This window comes from Schizosaccharomyces osmophilus, chromosome 2 (assembly GCF_027921745.1).
Source record: "Schizosaccharomyces osmophilus chromosome 2, complete sequence".
In the NCBI taxonomy this organism is placed as follows: Eukaryota; Fungi; Ascomycota; class Schizosaccharomycetes; order Schizosaccharomycetales; family Schizosaccharomycetaceae; genus Schizosaccharomyces; species Schizosaccharomyces osmophilus.
In genome coordinates this window covers 2,551,414-2,567,876 of record NC_079239.1, presented here as the reverse complement: position 1 = coordinate 2,567,876, position 16,463 = coordinate 2,551,414, and the positions used below count along the sequence as shown (strand labels likewise).

Here is a 16,463-nt window from a genome sequence, read left to right as displayed (position 1 = left end):
AAAAGAAACTGCTATTCACCATTCTGCTATGGAACAAATAATCCATTTTTTTTTTTCACCTGTTTGTTATGTTTACCAACGAAATCCAATGTATCATTATCACTTTTACCGGTATTGTAAAGCCATCGCTATCGTATCATATTCTAAATAGGATTTTTCAAGGAGACATCACAATCCTGGAATATACGGAAACTGAATTCATCCACGAGCACGATTAGGAAAAAAACGCGAAATCCTTTTCTTTACGTGTTTCTACTCTTATAAAGGATCTCATGGAAGGATCACCAAAAAACGACATTTATTTTTGCCTTATGCGAGTGTTTTGCTCGCAAACACTGCGTGCAGCTGGTCTTGATCGTACGAAGTTGTCGCTGTTGGATTCATTTACAGATGTAATGATCCGTTACATCCAACTGCTTTCGGAAACTACAATGACAGAAGCAGAATTGAGTAGGAAAAAAGACTGCGACCTGCAAGACTTTCGCCTGGCTCTCGAAGAAGTGGGTTTACTCGATGGTACAGAAGAGGATGTGAAAGAGTTTATCGAATGGTACCATGGTCCTCAAATGGATGAACTACGACGTGTAGCCGGATTCCAGCCAGCTGCAGAGACACAGACGAAGCCTAAGGATTGGTTGACGAACCTTGTGCAGAAACAAGTGCGTGTTAGCGGCCCCGAGCGTTTTCAAGATACAATGTTCTCCTCTGCAGTCCAAAACAATCCTTCACATCCTACATAATGCGATTCAAATTCTCGAAATGGCCTCATCTTTTACCATTGACCTCTTGATTTGTTCCTTCAAGAAAATCATATGTCAAAATATCTTTATCGAACCCAATGGCTTCTTTTTCGTATGCGTATGCTTTGAAAATGTAAAAGGAAACAGGGAATCAGTATGGTATTGGAATTTACGTTCCTGGGAGCAAAAGTCAACGAATAGAAAAATCTGGGCTGACTTTCATTTTACGGATTTAATCTACAAAGATACCTGGGATTGTGACTGCATGAACGTTTTATTTTGATTTATTCAACGTCTTTTCGATCGGTTTTAGCAGAATGCACATCTGTACAAGTATAATAAACCAAAAGATTGCCGTTTACAGAACGCGGTTAAGAGATATGAACATGGTGAATCTTATATAAATATATATATAGATTCGGTATTCGAGTCATTGTTAAGTTGTTGTCTCGTGCCCCAGAGCTCAAGAATCGTTTTAAAAGAAAAAATTTGGGTATAAAGAATCCGCTGCGAGTTTTAACAGGTCCGTTCACGTTCAATGTATCAAATTACATGAGTGGTCAAAGAATACAGAGCATGAAAATGCGAACATGTTTCTCCGCCCGAAAAGCATTCAGTAGTTTACAGTTGTTTCTCGTGACAAGCTCATCCTTCTTCCAACATTTAGGCCCTCATCTTTTATATTTTTTTTGTCTTTTTGTCAGGCTGTCTGCACTAGCATTTGAGACTCTTAATTAGAAACAAAACTTTTATAAATGTCCGTTTTTAGCCAGACAATATTTCCCAAAAAGTAGGCTATAGTAAGTAATCCAACAAGAAGTTCTAAATAAATGCAAAAGCGTAGAGTTGCACTATCTGGAGAACTAAGAATTGTAAAGAATATTCCTACTCGATAAATTAATTGACCAATGAGTAAGAATCCATTCACATTTTCCAATGATTTGAGCTTTTCAGAAATTTCCAAATACATACTCTTTTTGTCCTCTTGCAACTCCTGAGCTCTCTGTTCATCTGCGAGAAGATTCTGCAACTCTTCCATTTTCACGTCGGAACCCATTATGAACCGTACGGTGGCTTTTGGAAACTAGAAAAAAAGCAGACTTTTATGTAGACATAAATTATTTTCTTGGCTCTTCAATTCATAAAAAATGGGGAGGACTGAACTGGAATGAATTGGAAGGAAGGCAGGTCATATTCTGCTGTATGGAAGTACTCGCTTTCCTATATAGACGACGTTATCAAAATGGCAGCAAATACAAGGACAACTCCGTACGAATTTGGCCGAATGATTCTTCTTAAACGTAGTAAAAAAGCAACGACTGTTAGTTACATTGGAATTGGTCTCACTTTTCTCTTTTTGGGTCTCTTGTATTCCATTTCCACCAACGGTGCTTCCACACCCTCTTTCGTCATATGGTCTATTTACTGCGCTCTCATATTCTATATACATCTTGTTCTTGTTTACTTTCTGCACTTCAATTCCGTGCCCGCTGGAGAAGTCCCTTCGGTTGAAGAATATCAAATCATTGACACCTACGCGTCTGGTGTCCGTACTCCTCCTGTATGCTCCCCTCCTCAGTATGCACATTATTCCAAGGATCCCTACTCCTAAATGCTTTTTTCGTACGTTGGTCGCCATGTTGCACTCAGCCGCACAAAACTACTGCTACAGCTTGGCAATATGTCAATGTTTGACTATTGACACATGAATTGTTTCCTCATTTATACAACTATGATGATTCTAATTATCGCTCCCCCTAAGTAGCTATAATTAGGACTCGAGCTGAAAGGAGGGATCAAAATCTTAAGTGTCGTACAACTTAAAGGTCTCTTTGATTTGTATCTTGCTTTAGATTTTATTTAATTTCTTCAGAAGAAATCTATAAACTTTATGAGCAACAAGAAAACTCTACTAAACGATGGGGTTAAAAAAGTTTCACGATGAACGGAAAATCAATTCACAGAGAAGCTTATTCACAGGATGCGTTGAAATTTAACTCTACAAACTTTTACTTAAACATGAATATCCATCTGACGTTTACACATTTCTCTTCGTTGTTTGCACTGCTTACGCTCAACCGATGTTTTTGTCTGAACATTTTGACTCAGTACGTTCCAACCTAAAATTTTTTCAAGGCTAATCCTATTTTCCTTAATTGATTTGTCGTTGGATCCGTACTAGGCAGAATTCGTACGAACATGTGAATGTCCTACCCTTGTGAAGTTTCAGAAGCTGTCGGAGCGGGCAATAGATTTTCGCCATCTCAATACTCTTTTGTATTTGGAAACGAATGCTTACTGAGTTTTCTTCGTTTTCTCAAGAAGAACAAATTTTCGCATTGTTTACAATTTTTTTTTCGCAGGTTACATTGTACCTTTCCTAACCAAAACATGACACTAGCGGAATAACCCGGAAACAACTTTATGGATTTAGCTGATCTACAATCTTAAAATGACTGGTCGGCAACTAAATTCTTTTCTTTCTTTTTTAGTATTACTTCTAGTTGCATCCTGGATACAATGTGCATCAGCAAGCAATGGTGATTTACACCCATACTATAGGACATGCTTAAATAACTGTCTTACCATTGACTGTAATCAGAATCCTTCACAAAATGGAATGCTCCCCTGGTATTTGAGATCACTTTTTTGGGACTGTGGTAGCAATTGCCGTTACGAATGTCAAATTGATACTGAACACTACTTTGCCGTAAACGGAATTCCCTCTCAGCAGTACTTTGGTAAATGGTACTTTATTCGAATCTGTGGCGTCCAGGAGTTCTTTAGCGTCTTATTCTCTGTACTTAATCTAATCGTTCACTACAATGGTTATCAACGTATGCGTCGTTGCATTCCAGATTTTCACCATAGTAAGTCATTGTGTCTTATATGGGCCATTATCGGCATGAACGCATGGGTATGGAGTAGTGTTTTCCACATTCGCGACACTCCTTTAACCGAGAAGTTGGACTATTTTTCAGCCGGTGCTTTTGTTTTATTCGGCTTATATAATTCGCTCCTTCTGATGTTCAAATTAGATCTCAAGCGCGGAGGTAGAACCGCAACATTCATACTCGGAATCCTCTTTTTCGTCGCTTTTGTGGCACATGTCAGTTATCTGTCTTTTTATACCTTCGATTACGGTTACAACATGAAGGCGAACCTTTCTGTAGGCTTGCTCTCAAACCTCGTTTGGTACTACTATTCATGGTCACATAGAAATATCGGACTTTCTTGGACAAAGGTGCCTGCTTTATCTGTAACCGCCTTGATGCTCTCTGCTTCCTTGGAGCTTTTCGATTTCAGTCCAATTGCAAATCTAGTTGATGCTCATGCCCTTTGGCATCTGGCTACAGTACCTATTACTTACTACATTTACGGTTTTGTAATAAAAAGCTCGGTTTATGACATAAACGATACTTCTCCGAAGCTCAAATCCATGTACGGCAAAGATTGATTTCTTTTAATTTTCTTCATTCTTCGTAAATCATGTCCTCGACCAATATATATTTTCTTTTACTCGTTCCTATAATTAAGTCAGGAATGGTTCGAAATAATTTTTATATTTACCCAATATATGTTGCTCGTCTACAAGAAGCGACGGTTACGACCTATATCTTGTTTCATATTACCATTTCATGAACGCACCTGATTAATGTGCTAATATCTAATCCTATTATAAACATAACCATAATAGAGTATCCAAAAAGTAACCTGTCCTTTTAATTTTTTATTTGAAACCAAAATCTTCTTTTACAACCCTTACGTCTTCTGATTAAGAGACTTGCTCTTCACGATCAAGATCATCATGCTTGCGTTTTGTACGAAGCTTACCCTTAGATCTCCTCCTTTCATGAATTTCCTTCATTTGAATCACAGCTTCTCGCTGTGCTTCATCCACCCGCTCCGACAACAAGAACACTGCATCCTTTTGGTGCTCGTACTCTTGCATCTTTTTGCCAATAGCAGCCTCAATACGAAGGAATGGCTCCAAATCATATTGAGTTACGAGGGCGACTGATTTACCGGCACGTCCGGCACGAGCAGTACGGCCAACACGATGAACGTATGCTTTAGAGTCAGTGGGAATATCGTAATTGACAACGACATCAACAAGAGGAATATCCAAACCACGAGCAGCAACATCTGTAGCAACCATAATTGATCTAGTACCGGACTTGAATTTATTTAATGCACCAAGACGATTGCTTTGACTCAGTTGACCGTGAAGAGGTATTGCGCTAAATCCAAGAGACCGCAACAAAATTGCCAATCGTTGAGTATCGTTTACTGTACGTGCAAAGATAAGGATGGTATTACCAGCAAGTTCATTAACCAAATAAACGAGATAAGTATCTTTGTGTTTAAAAGGGAAAAACAAGTAACGCTGGATCAAGGTATCTACAGTGGAAAATTTGGAAGAAACGGCAACACGAACGGGGTTATGAAGGGAAGCACGTTGAAGCTTCTCAACCTTGTTGGTCATGGTGGCCGAGAAAAGCATAGTACGTCTCTCTTTAGGAATGACCTTTAGAACTCTGTCAATGATGGGTCCAAAATCCATATCCAAAAGACGATCAGCTTCATCCATAATTAGGTATTGTAAGTTTCGCAGACTAAATCCTTTGGTATTTTCTAAATGGTCCATCAAACGACCAGGAGTACAAACAAGGATATGTGGTTTTTTGGACAAAGCAACTGCTTGAGTGACCATGTCCATTCCACCTACAATAACAACGCTTCGCACACCAATGGCACCTCCCAGTGCTTCAAACTGTTCAGAAATTTGGTAAGCAAGCTCTCGAGTAGGTGCAAGCACAACAGCATAATAAGGACTAGGATTGTCCCACAATTCCTGGATCACAGGGAGAGCAAATGCGGCAGTTTTACCACTTCCTGTTTGAGCAAGACCAATCACATCTCGCTTCGACAAAGCGGTGGGAATAGCCTCACGTTGAATGGGAGTAGGATCCTTGTAGCCTAACTTCTCACAAGCCTGACACAATTCTTCAATAACACCCTATAAATTAATTAGAAAACATATAGACATCAAAACTTCGTAAGCCTTACCAAGTCTCTAAAAGTTTTAGGAGATTCATCCTTTTCATCTTTTTCATCTTTTTCCTCTAAAGATGATTTCGAATCAGAAGACACCTTTCTTTCAGCTTCTTCCTTAAAACCTTCGTCTTTGACACCGTCTCCATTCACGGTTTTCTTTTGCTTCTTCACGTCGGTCGTCATTGTTTTTCTTTTTTATTAATCCAAATAAAAAAAAAATTCCTTACTAAACCGAAGGGAAACGATAAGAATTGAAGTTGTACAGAGATTTCTTTACCACTTGGGAATTGCTAAAGTTGAAATTAATAGCCCTTCAGATTTAATAAAATAGTGCTAGAATCCTTTATCTTGTCTTACGAGTAAAAGTGCCATGGAAGGCAAAAACAACGAGTTTACATCTCATTATCGTTAATAAACAATTAAGCGGTAAAAAACAACAGCTCGATGAAAATGATTCTTAGAAAATGGGAAGCAATTATGTTTCCAATACTAGGTATAATTTGATTTCATCAAAGTCGAGTAGAAACAACACTAATTGTATGCGGTTTATTCTGATTTCTCGTAATAAGGACATGAGGCTTCTTTGAAGTGGTTTTCATATATCCAATTGCCTTCAAAGTGTTAGTTAAGATGAAATAGGAGGTATACCGCTATTACATACCATGGATGGCGAGGAATTTGCAAAGCCAAATGTCAACCGTGGACGTTTTGATTCAGGCATTGTTTCCATTTTTGCAAATATGAATCCCAGAGATAGATTAGGGATATATTTCGACATTGGATGATCCCAGAAGTCTCGGATAAGGCGTTCCAGATCTTGAATCTCATCTTCTGTGTGCAACATTACATTTGAACATCTAATTGCGAAATTCGTGTTTGAAATGTGTTCACCTGTTCCGGTCATACATGTAGCAAAGGTGGAGGCACCCATTTCATTCAATTCTCTTTCCAGCCAAAATCCATGGCCAGGGATAGCAGATGATCCAATCCTTCCTGAAGATTTTAATAATATACCACCACTGCTGCAGCACACGCAGAATTCGCCAGCAGGATCAATGCATATAGCACCGACTGTATCTTGAGATGATGGTATCCTCCCATCATCTTCAACAAGTTGCTTCCATTTTTCATACTGTTTACGAGACCCATCAGTTCGCAACTCTTCATTGGTATTTGTGGGAATCCCTTCCTCCTTCAAGAACTCAGAAACTCCATGACTTACAATCATCAAGGGAGGTATTCGACCATGACTTTTAGGAAGCTTACGTTTGCTTAAAATTCTCGAGCAAATTTCAGATGGATATTTATAGTTTCTGCATGCACCTACGCTTGCCGCCATTCCTGTGTGAGACTCCATCAAACCAGCCTCACACTCCACTTCTCCGTTGACAGTCAAATTCGATCCTGTACCAGCATTACAAACTGGGCTGTCTTCAAGCACCTTTACAGCTGCTATTGCCGCTGCAATTGAATCAGAAGTTCTGCAGAGTTCAAGTTTTGCTTGCATGCATGCTCTATTTGAAGAATTAGTACCCAAAATGAAAAAAGAATAGAATGTTCGTACTTAGCACACGCATCCTTCGCTAAATGTTCCCTTCGTTCTGAATATAAGCCTGCTCCAGCATGGACAATCACAAAGCCAGAATTCATGCTTTTAGTTCGTTTGCATTATTTAAAAAAGGACACTCCGTATACGTGGTTCAGAGACTCTGGAATAGATCAAAAAATGAACAATGGGTTTGCAAACGGTGAAAGTTATTTAGCGATTTCACCCTATGCTGTTGGAAAAAACTTTCCTATGGTTGTAGGTGCATCGTAAGCTTCACCATAAAAAAAAAAAAAAAAAAAAAAAAGAAGATGAAATAATAAAAGTCATGTTTGAAGAATGGGTTTGGAACTTGTCATCAATTGATACTTCAAAAGGATAAGACTACGCTGAACATAGAAGTTGGTTTCGTGTAAAAATATGCATTCAAAAGGCTGCATAATTACATCAAGTTACTAAGAACCCAAAGAAGTACGGGGTTCTCTGGATAGTCTTATTTTTACAGCAAGTGCAAGAAATGAATACATATTATATCTTTCAGATAGGTGATTACATGCATATCAAAAATATTCAATCAAGAGTCTAATTATATATTGACAAAGATAATTTCGTGCCGAGAGGTAAACAAAAAGAATCCAAAACGCCTACGTATCATTTCGATGCATGGCCCACTCGTAAACAGACCAGGTAATAGTTGAAGAAACAGATTTTCGTAAAACTCGGAGGGCAAGCCCATCTAAGAAACCGTATAAGCCCTCGTTCATATAGACACGTTTCGCACAATAGAGGAAGTTTTTATAGAGGTCGGGTTGTAACTGGACACGGGTTTTAAGCATATCAAAAGGATTTGTAATTGTTGTGGCTATGATCCCTGAAAACATACCGGAGGCCACATTAACTGAATTGTTGTAAGGGTTTTGAAGAACATCGCCGGGAAGGGTTTCATGAAAGTGTCCAAGAAGATTGTGAATTGTTTCTTTAGAAAGTTCGTAAAAATAAACATAAAGTCCTGCATGAGGTGCATCTCGAATGGCTGTTACACCAAAACCATGGAAAAACCCGGGGAAACCTTCTTTTTTCCAAATGCTTTTTATGGAGGATCCGATCGTAGTATAGGAATAATAATTACTCTGAAAAAGTTAGATACGCGGAAAGAAACCAAGTAGATTGCTATTCGACTTACTTCGTAGCGGACTTTAATGACAGTTACCGGCATAAAGACGAACCCAACAATTGCCCGCGAGAGTCCACCAGTCCAAAAGTTTTGTGTATTTTTCAAGCTGGACAAATTGCTCTGTGGGTTATACCGTCGCAACCAGTTAAGAACATAAAAGTAGCATGACGATCCACTCGTTGATCGGAGGATAGAAGGAAGCGTTCCTTTCCATAGGGACGTGATGCCTCCCTCTTGGCGAACGACATTTTGAATAATTTGTGGCAGAGGCAAATGTTGACTTTGTTGCAATCGTGTTTTTAAAAGATCCAAAGGTTGCAGAGCAGCACTTGACAGAAACCCTCCTAACGCACCTGCTTTAAAATGACTTGCTTTCTTCTGTTTAGGCTCCACTGCGTTAGCTGACTGAGACATAAGTTTAATTTTTGCACCGCCAAAAATTCGTTGAACAGCAAGCTGCTTTGTTCATAAATTATTGCCAAACTTGTTTGAAGTATATTAAAAAAACTTTATATCAATAAACGAATTTCAAAACCAAGACTTTACAACCTACCAATTTGTTCTCTTCATATGGGTACCTTGGGCGCTTCCTCTTCCCTTTCGACCTGAAAGTTCATGGAATTCTATATCGAAAATAACAGCAAATTTTAAGCAAACTTCTCAATAATGGTAAAAACAACCGTTTACTTTGTTTTTCCTTTCATTTCATGCTCTTAAATAGTTGCCTTCACCAAACTTTCGTATTTCTTTATGGCGACATTTGAAAAAACCATTTCCTGAGAAAACGAGACCAACCTTTTCTAGGTTTCAACGCAACAAAACGCTACAAATCCGTCTTTCAGCCTTTCTATTCCCACAACATCGTTCCTTTTACTCTTTGTTTATTACTGCAGTCCAGCGAACTAATTTCTGAAGTGGCTTGCAGTACGCTTTCCTTCATGTTTATTTGCTGACAGGTATGTGACAAGAATTGTTCCAAGTTATAAACAACCCAAGTTGGGACAACCCATCTAAATGCCCATTCACCATGGATCCTTCAAATACTATGGAGCAAATTAAGGCAGCCTCGATAAACGAAAAGTTTCTTGGATATAAAAGCCAAGGGTATTATAGTCAATTGTTCGGAAAAGGCAGCTTGCGGTACCAATTGCGACAATTTCTCTTACCGTACGTTCGCAGCGAAAGTATATATTTGCATAAACTCCAGGTATGTGCCCAAATTGGAAATAGAAGTCTCCGAGAAGTGGTTGCTTTCCTCTACAAATAAAGATTTACGTGGCAGTATATTAACAAATTAATTTAGTCACGTCTAAGAAGGACTTGGCTAGATACGTACTTTTGTTACAGTGCTACCCTTGGCACGCACGTATTCTTTATGCTTGCATTGCCTATTTTCTTCTGGTCTGGATGTATCAACTTTACGCTAGACATTACACAACTGTTTGCAGCTGGGGTTTACTTCAGTGGCATTCTAAAGGACTTCCTTTGCTTACCGCGTCCCTTGTCGCCACCCCTAATCCGTTTGACTTTGTCATCCGATGCCGAATATGAATACGGATTTCCAAGTACACATACAACGAATGCAGTTTCCACAGGCTCCTATTCGATATTTATGCTTGTTAGCATGAAGGAATCCATGTCTCCTCCTTGCTTTCACTTACTTGTTTTTCTCAGCCTTCTCTACATCTTTTCAATTTCCTTGGGTCGATTGTATTGTGGCATGCATGGATTTATGGACGTAATCGTTGGCTCTTTCATCGGAATCTGTTTATCATGTATTCAATGGAAGTATTCCGATATATTTCATTCCGTAAACACAAGTTCGTCTTGTCATGTGCCCATAACGGTCGTTGCGGTTTCCTTATATTTTATATGGATGCATCCTTTGCCTGCGGAACACTGCATTTGCATCGATGATAGTATTTCTTTTGTGGCAGTGATTATGGGGATTGATTTGGGCACATGGCTTTCGTCTCCCGAGTCTATAAATTATTTAATTGGTGGTATCAACGCAACATTTATTTTGCGTTTTGTTCTTCGAATTGTTTTTGGTATGTCTTTTACTTTATTTATTCTTTATTGATTGTTTCTTGGTATTTACGTTTACTAACTTGACTAGGTGTTACGATGATTTTTTTCTGGAAGTCTTTCGCTAAACAAGCATTGTTGACGCTCTTACCATCAATGTATAAAAAATTACGGATTTGCCAATGGAAAATTTCGTCCGCGTCGAAAGGGATTCGTGCGGCTAGTGGTTCCAATAATGCTTCAGGTACCACTAAAACACCCTTGGGCAATGTATCTGGTCATGAACTCTGTTGTAGCTTTGACTGTGAGACAGTTGCACGAATTGTTATTTATGCAGGGATTGGATTTCTTTCCACGTACTTTGCTCCAATCGTATTTCGCTGGTGGAAAATTTAAGCCTTATTTCTTTGCTTTCCACAAAGGTGTTCTATAGACAGGCTATGTTTTGTTATTTTTTTACTCATCTCTAAATAAAGAGAGAGCTTTAATTGTTTTACTTACATTGACTCAGTGGAAGATATAAACCTCAGTTTGTTCATTTCTCTAATTTGTATTTTCTTTTGAGACTACATGAGGCCATCATTATTCGTTACTCATTAATCTGGTTTCTTTTATTACTTGTTTTTATGATTGTTTCGTTGCGTACTTCCTTCTGGGTTTTTGGTTTCGTCGTTGGTTTAGTTTCTAGACACATAGGATTATTGTTTTGAATAGCCTTCTTTTTGTTATTTAATTTTTTTTTTTCATGATTACGTATCGAGCGATTTACTTTTGTAGACTGAAAGACTTTAATCTTATAAAGCTTCAAATATCAATGCAATTTTAATCTATAAAACAATCAAATCATTATTATTTGTAAGGTTTCTACTATAGCAGGAAATATCTTGGACTCTGAATCTGCTACATTGTCTTAACGAATTTTTCCTTTCCATAGTGCTACCACCTCTTGAATGTTCCTCGCACGGTTCTAAAGAATATCTCTTGTATTATCATAATCAGGGCAACTTTCTCATATTTTATTTTTTATATACGTATATTTATGTTTTAAAACCTGTAGGACTACCGTTTGCCTAAACAGGCGTTAATCATGACTACTTTCATTCGATCTTGGAAACGAGTGACTCTGTTTCAAAAACATGAATTGCCTCAAAAACTTGGTAGAACAAACGTCTCTATAGCATCTTTTGGAAATCAAATTCTAGCTTGTAACACTTCGGGGAGGGTAACCCTATACGATTCTTCCTTGGGGGTAAAGCAAGTGATCGATCTGGAGCATGAAGTAGCTATCCAACAAATACTTTGGATCGATAATGATCGTTTTCTATTATTTTACAACTTTGGTGAGCAGGATGGTCCGAGCTTTTTAGTCATTTACGCTTTTTCGTGCTCTCAAGAGGATCCTTCATTAGAAAAGAAGTTTTCACTTGTATCTGCCAACCGGTTTATAGTTGATGAACAACCGCATCCAATAGTGGCGGTCTCTGAATCACTATCAGATAGATATTTAGCTTGTGGGTTTGGAGGACATGTCCTAGCATTTTATGGTACTCCTTTTCGTGAAAGAGGACTCCGTATTTCTAATAATTTCAAATTATCTGAACCGATAACCAGCTTAGCGTTTCACAAATCCGAGGACTTAATTCTTTACGTTTCCACAACGAACAAAACTTACTCAATTAAAGGAAAGAATATAACAACTCTGGATACACTTGGCACATCCATTAATTGTTCGTCAGGATATAATGAGCAAAATATTTCCTCTCTTACGACTACTTCGCCTTCGTTTATCTGCTCTCGGTCTGATGGTCTTACATTCTATTTTCCCTCGCAGGACAAAGTTTGTTTTACATTCCCTGGAGAGAAACATTTTTTGGCAACACAAGGTCCTATATTAGCTTTACATTATTCACCAACCGATCCGTCTGCAACCGGCTTGCCTAATTCGAGAAAGAGCATGCCATCTTCTAACTCTTTTTCAAGACTTGAAGGAGACCGTCTGACAACACCACTTTCTCGATTACTATTGATAGATTTACCAAGGAAATTGATTGTTTGGGAAGGTTTTTTGAGGGATCATTCTGCCCAAATATTATCCATAGACGAAGGCTTCTTAATACTAACCTCAGTCAATTCTTTTTTAAAACTTAAAAGAATTGACCTTAATGATGAAATTTCCCTGCTTAGTAAAAAAACAATGTATGACTTGGCTATTTCCCTCTCTCGACAGAAAAACATGGATTCATACTTTCTGCAAAGCCTAATGATAGAATACGCTCGCTTTTTATTTCGTAAGGGAGATTACTCATTATCTATGGATTGGTATATAAAATCAATAAGGTCAGTTAATATACCAGTCGTTTGCTTAGAATTTCTTAAAGCAGAGCGCCTTGACCAACTCATAAGATTTATAGAAGCACTCATGCAAAACGATTTGGCAAATTCTGATCTTAAATTACTTCTGCTTTCGTGCCATGTGGAAACAAAAAACTTGAAGGGGATTAATAGACTTATCGATACTGGTGGATTCGCATTTAATCAGGCATTTGATATCTGTCATCGGTCTGGTTTTCTTGAAGAAGCTAAGCACCTTGGTATTCGGTTCAATAATCATGAGCGAGTCATCGATGTTCTTTTAGAAGAAAAGAAGTATTCCGAAAATTTGGATTACATGTATGAAATCGCGCCGTCTAGGTTACTCCCGTTATTGCTTCGTTTTGGCCGAGTATTGCTTTCGAATTTACCAAAAGAGACAACTGATCTGTTTATATCATTTTATTCTAATAATCATAAATCTAAGCAAAGCATGCGATCTAAAGCTCAGACAAAATATGAAAAGTCATTGCGACAGACTTACCTTTCTCTTCTTCCTTATGCTAATGCTACTCCATTTGGCATATCTTCTATGTCTGCCGATCATAATTCGGAAACGACTGAGGAAAGAGCAGATAGTGAAGAACCCCAAGTAGACGAATCATACATTGCTCCGAACCCACAGACGTGTTTTCACATTTTCTTAAACCATAACTCTGAGTTGATACGATTTTTAGAAGCCATTTTGCCACATGTTTCTGAAGAATACAAAACACACATCAATACTTGCCTTTTTGAAGCCTATATAAGAGAATCCCATTCTTCACAGGATGAAAATGCTCAAGGATTCTGGAAAAAAAAGGCCAACTTACTACTGAAAGATTCAGAAAAACACTTGGATCTGAATGCTACCTTCCTGATATCTCAGATTCTGGAATTCGATGACGGGGTCAGATTTGTACAGGGAAAGTCTGGTCAAACACTAGATATTTTTCGATCATTTTGCAAACATGACGATGTTAGTCGTGCAATGGAAATGGTACGTGCTCAAGGGGAAGATCAAAGTGAGTTATATATCATGATGCTTAACTATTTCGCCTCAACAAATCAGCTAGAGCCTTGGTCAAAAGAAGTAAAGGAGGTTACAGAATATATAATTAATCATCAATTGATTTCACCTACTCAGCTTGCAGAGATCTTAGGTAAATCAGATGCCGTTACTCTGGGCATGATTGAGGAAGCAGTAGAGAACGCGGCCTATAGGTTTGAAAGCCAAATCTCTGAAAAAAAGAAAGGCATCGAAATAGGCAAATCCGAGATCTTGGAATTAAATAAAGAACTGTCCAATTTACGCACAACTGCTTTTGTTGTTCAGGAGTCTAAATGCTCTGCCTGTAATACTGATTTGGAATTACCGATGGTACATTTTCGATGTAGGCATTCCTACCATTTACGATGTATAGAAGATGAATGTATACGCTGTCAATGGTTGTGATTTTTTTAGCAACGAGATCTTTTTTTACGAACATTTACAATATTTATTTATTTATGAGAGACCACCGATCCAAAATTGTGTCATATTTACTTGTAGTAAAAAGAGAGGATGAAATTATATGAAATTCAAGGTAAAGTTGTTTTCTAAATAAATATGAAAGTAGAACCAACTAATTTGAAGTTCATTTATAAATCGAGTTATTTTAAGAGCCCTGAATAGAAGGATATAGAATGCACATTGACCAAAGAAGTAAAACATTTCATAGATATAGAGCAATCGTTAATGTCTGAAAAGACGGAACAGAAATAGAGTTGAGCATAGTATCGCTCCTCCGGTAAAAACAAACTCAGTCATTAGCATGGAAAGTTGTTTATGGGTGACCTGTACAACATCAGAAGGAGACAATATATAGCGTATAATGGCTTTGATGGAACCGGTAAAGGATTTGAAGGAAGAGAAATCTAAAGAGGGTATTCTTTGAAGAAATTGAAACAAAACTGAAGGCTTTGACGAAGGCTCACTAGAATCAAGATCCGTCCTGGAGGAGCTCTCTGATTTTTGCGATCCATACTTGGCGACATCCTCAGATATTTTTTCTTCCAATTCAGATAGTTTTTGAATTTGTAATTCCATTTTATCTTTATTTTCCTTCTCAACAAATTCCATTGACTCCTGAACCCATCTTCGTCGTCTCTTCGGTTCCAATATAAGTTGGACAACAACGAACAACAGAACGTTAATACCCATGAGTCCCCAAGTACCCCAAGTGCTCGTTTGCCGGATTTTATCACTCCATACTTGCTCTTCATGGTACCGCGATAGGATAGATTGCACAAGACCATTCTGTGCATCCTCTATTTTCTCCTCAGTAGATTTGACATTTTCCTGAAGCAGAGTTTCATTTTCTTTATTGGAGTAGTCTTCTCTATATAATTTAGTAAATCGCTCTAGATCTGTCGAAGACCAGCTGCCTCTTCTTTGAAGTAATTCATTGACTTCTCGTTGACTAGATGACCTCCTTTCGACGGCTTCTAGGTATGCTCTGCGAGCATCGTTCGCTAGTTTTCGAAATTCTTTGAGCTGCCGTTCTCGTAAAACAACAGTTTTCTTTAAAGATTCAATAGTAGTGTATCCAGTAAACTCGTTTAATCTACGGCTAGCTTGTAGCATAGCTTCCCGAAATGAGAATGCTTCCCTTCCAGAACGAGCAGAAGAGATTTTAAAGGAAAACTGCTTAATAGCATTTGTTACACCATTCCAGTTCACCTTCATGATGTATCTGATTTTCTTGAAACGTTTGAATGAACCAGTTCTAAATTGTTTGGTCTCGTCTTCGCCAAAAGAAATAGTTTAATTTATCAGATCAGGTAAGTTTAGAAGAGGTAAGTGTTTGACTTTGCTTAGACGCTTTTGCTTTTGTTTTAGTTATCTATTTTCATTAAATTTTGTTGAAAGAAATTAAGACTTCACACAAAAGTAAGGTACCATTAAGCACATATCTGAAAACATTTCTAGACTTTGAATATTTATTCTGTTAAAAAATGAAGAGAATGTATAGGTTTCTGTTCACAAATAACTTCCTTTTCATGTATGAAACCTTCAGCATGTGCCATAAATGTTCCCAATTGATTGCTACATTTTAAGCAGACTTTGTCAGCATGTTGAGTGTTAGCATAGCTTTAGTACGCTTCTCAAAAACTTCCTACTTCTTTTCTGCATCGTAGATTCTCTATTAAGAACTTTTTCCTCTATTTGTACAATATGGAACACTGAATCATTCATAACTCCACAAGACAAGGCACTTAGTTCTTTCGGAAAAGAGAGATTTTAAAGGAGGGAGCGAGATAACTATATCGGTAACAGTTTCTAGCGTTCAATCTCTTTTGGCGGTATCAGAGAAACCTCTTTTTCCAAATTGAAATCTCCAAGGAAACCATAAAATCAATGAGCGAAACGACCAGGTGCTTTTCACTCTGGTATAATGATAAGAACAATAAAGGAAAAAAACAGAAATTGCTCCATGTCGTTAAACCTAGGCGTTTATGCCCACATCCATTTTATTGGCATGGTTCCTCCTCTTTTTCACCCATCGGTAAATGCATCAAGGACTGG

The 16,463-nt window shown here is 37.9% G+C and overlaps 10 protein-coding genes across 10 annotated transcripts; 5 read left to right on the top strand and 5 right to left on the bottom strand.

The window, feature by feature from the left end:
- Window positions 1–272: 272 nt before the first annotated feature.
- taf3 (transcription factor TFIID complex subunit Taf3) lies at window positions 273–740 on the top strand (the record flags this gene model as incomplete). Its single annotated transcript, XM_056182455.1, has 1 exon — window positions 273–740. One exon carries the CDS (start codon window positions 273–275, stop codon window positions 738–740), a length of 468 nt encoding a protein of 155 aa, XP_056037692.1.
- A 730-nt stretch (window positions 741–1,470) lies between these two features.
- SOMG_03665 (uncharacterized protein) lies at window positions 1,471–1,797 on the bottom strand (the record flags this gene model as incomplete). Its single annotated transcript, XM_056182454.1, has 1 exon — window positions 1,471–1,797. The coding sequence occupies one exon, from the start codon at window positions 1,795–1,797 to the stop codon at window positions 1,471–1,473; it is 327 nt and encodes a 108-aa protein (XP_056037691.1).
- A 111-nt stretch (window positions 1,798–1,908) lies between these two features.
- SOMG_03664 (uncharacterized protein) lies at window positions 1,909–2,352 on the top strand (the record flags this gene model as incomplete). Its single annotated transcript, XM_056182453.1, has 1 exon — window positions 1,909–2,352. The coding sequence occupies one exon, from the start codon at window positions 1,909–1,911 to the stop codon at window positions 2,350–2,352; it is 444 nt and encodes a 147-aa protein (XP_056037690.1).
- An 840-nt stretch (window positions 2,353–3,192) lies between these two features.
- Window positions 3,193–4,197, top strand: pga3 (GPI-phospholipase A2 activity regulator Pga3; the record flags this gene model as incomplete). The annotated part of the gene is made up of 1 exon (XM_056182452.1): window positions 3,193–4,197. One exon carries the CDS (start codon window positions 3,193–3,195, stop codon window positions 4,195–4,197), a length of 1,005 nt encoding a protein of 334 aa, XP_056037689.1.
- A 318-nt stretch (window positions 4,198–4,515) lies between these two features.
- On the bottom strand, window positions 4,516–5,981 carry rrp3 (ATP-dependent RNA helicase Rrp3; the record flags this gene model as incomplete). Its single annotated transcript, XM_056182451.1, has 2 exons — window positions 4,516–5,760; window positions 5,811–5,981. The coding sequence occupies 2 exons, from the start codon at window positions 5,979–5,981 to the stop codon at window positions 4,516–4,518; spliced, it is 1,416 nt and encodes a 471-aa protein (XP_056037688.1).
- Window positions 5,982–6,307: 326 nt separating this feature from the next.
- Window positions 6,308–7,448, bottom strand: SOMG_03661 (threonine aspartase, involved in protein processing; the record flags this gene model as incomplete). The annotated part of the gene is made up of 3 exons (XM_056182450.1): window positions 6,308–6,409; window positions 6,460–7,312; window positions 7,363–7,448. 3 exons carry the CDS (start codon window positions 7,446–7,448, stop codon window positions 6,308–6,310), a joined length of 1,041 nt encoding a protein of 346 aa, XP_056037687.1.
- A 540-nt stretch (window positions 7,449–7,988) lies between these two features.
- hem25 (mitochondrial carrier, glycine Hem25) lies at window positions 7,989–8,932 on the bottom strand (the record flags this gene model as incomplete). Its single annotated transcript, XM_056182449.1, has 2 exons — window positions 7,989–8,474; window positions 8,528–8,932. The coding sequence occupies 2 exons, from the start codon at window positions 8,930–8,932 to the stop codon at window positions 7,989–7,991; spliced, it is 891 nt and encodes a 296-aa protein (XP_056037686.1).
- A 613-nt stretch (window positions 8,933–9,545) lies between these two features.
- sgp1 (sphingosine-1-phosphate phosphatase Spg1/Lcb3) lies at window positions 9,546–10,942 on the top strand (the record flags this gene model as incomplete). The annotated part of the gene is made up of 3 exons (XM_056182448.1): window positions 9,546–9,725; window positions 9,822–10,569; window positions 10,638–10,942. The coding sequence occupies 3 exons, from the start codon at window positions 9,546–9,548 to the stop codon at window positions 10,940–10,942; spliced, it is 1,233 nt and encodes a 410-aa protein (XP_056038471.1).
- Window positions 10,943–11,633: 691 nt separating this feature from the next.
- vps11 (HOPs/CORVET complex ubiquitin protein ligase E3 subunit Vps11) lies at window positions 11,634–14,351 on the top strand (the record flags this gene model as incomplete). The annotated part of the gene is made up of 1 exon (XM_056182447.1): window positions 11,634–14,351. One exon carries the CDS (start codon window positions 11,634–11,636, stop codon window positions 14,349–14,351), a length of 2,718 nt encoding a protein of 905 aa, XP_056037338.1.
- Window positions 14,352–14,630: 279 nt separating this feature from the next.
- On the bottom strand, window positions 14,631–15,623 carry she9 (mitochondrial inner membrane protein She9; the record flags this gene model as incomplete). The annotated part of the gene is made up of 1 exon (XM_056182446.1): window positions 14,631–15,623. The coding sequence occupies one exon, from the start codon at window positions 15,621–15,623 to the stop codon at window positions 14,631–14,633; it is 993 nt and encodes a 330-aa protein (XP_056037351.1).
- Window positions 15,624–16,463: the final 840 nt, after the last annotated feature.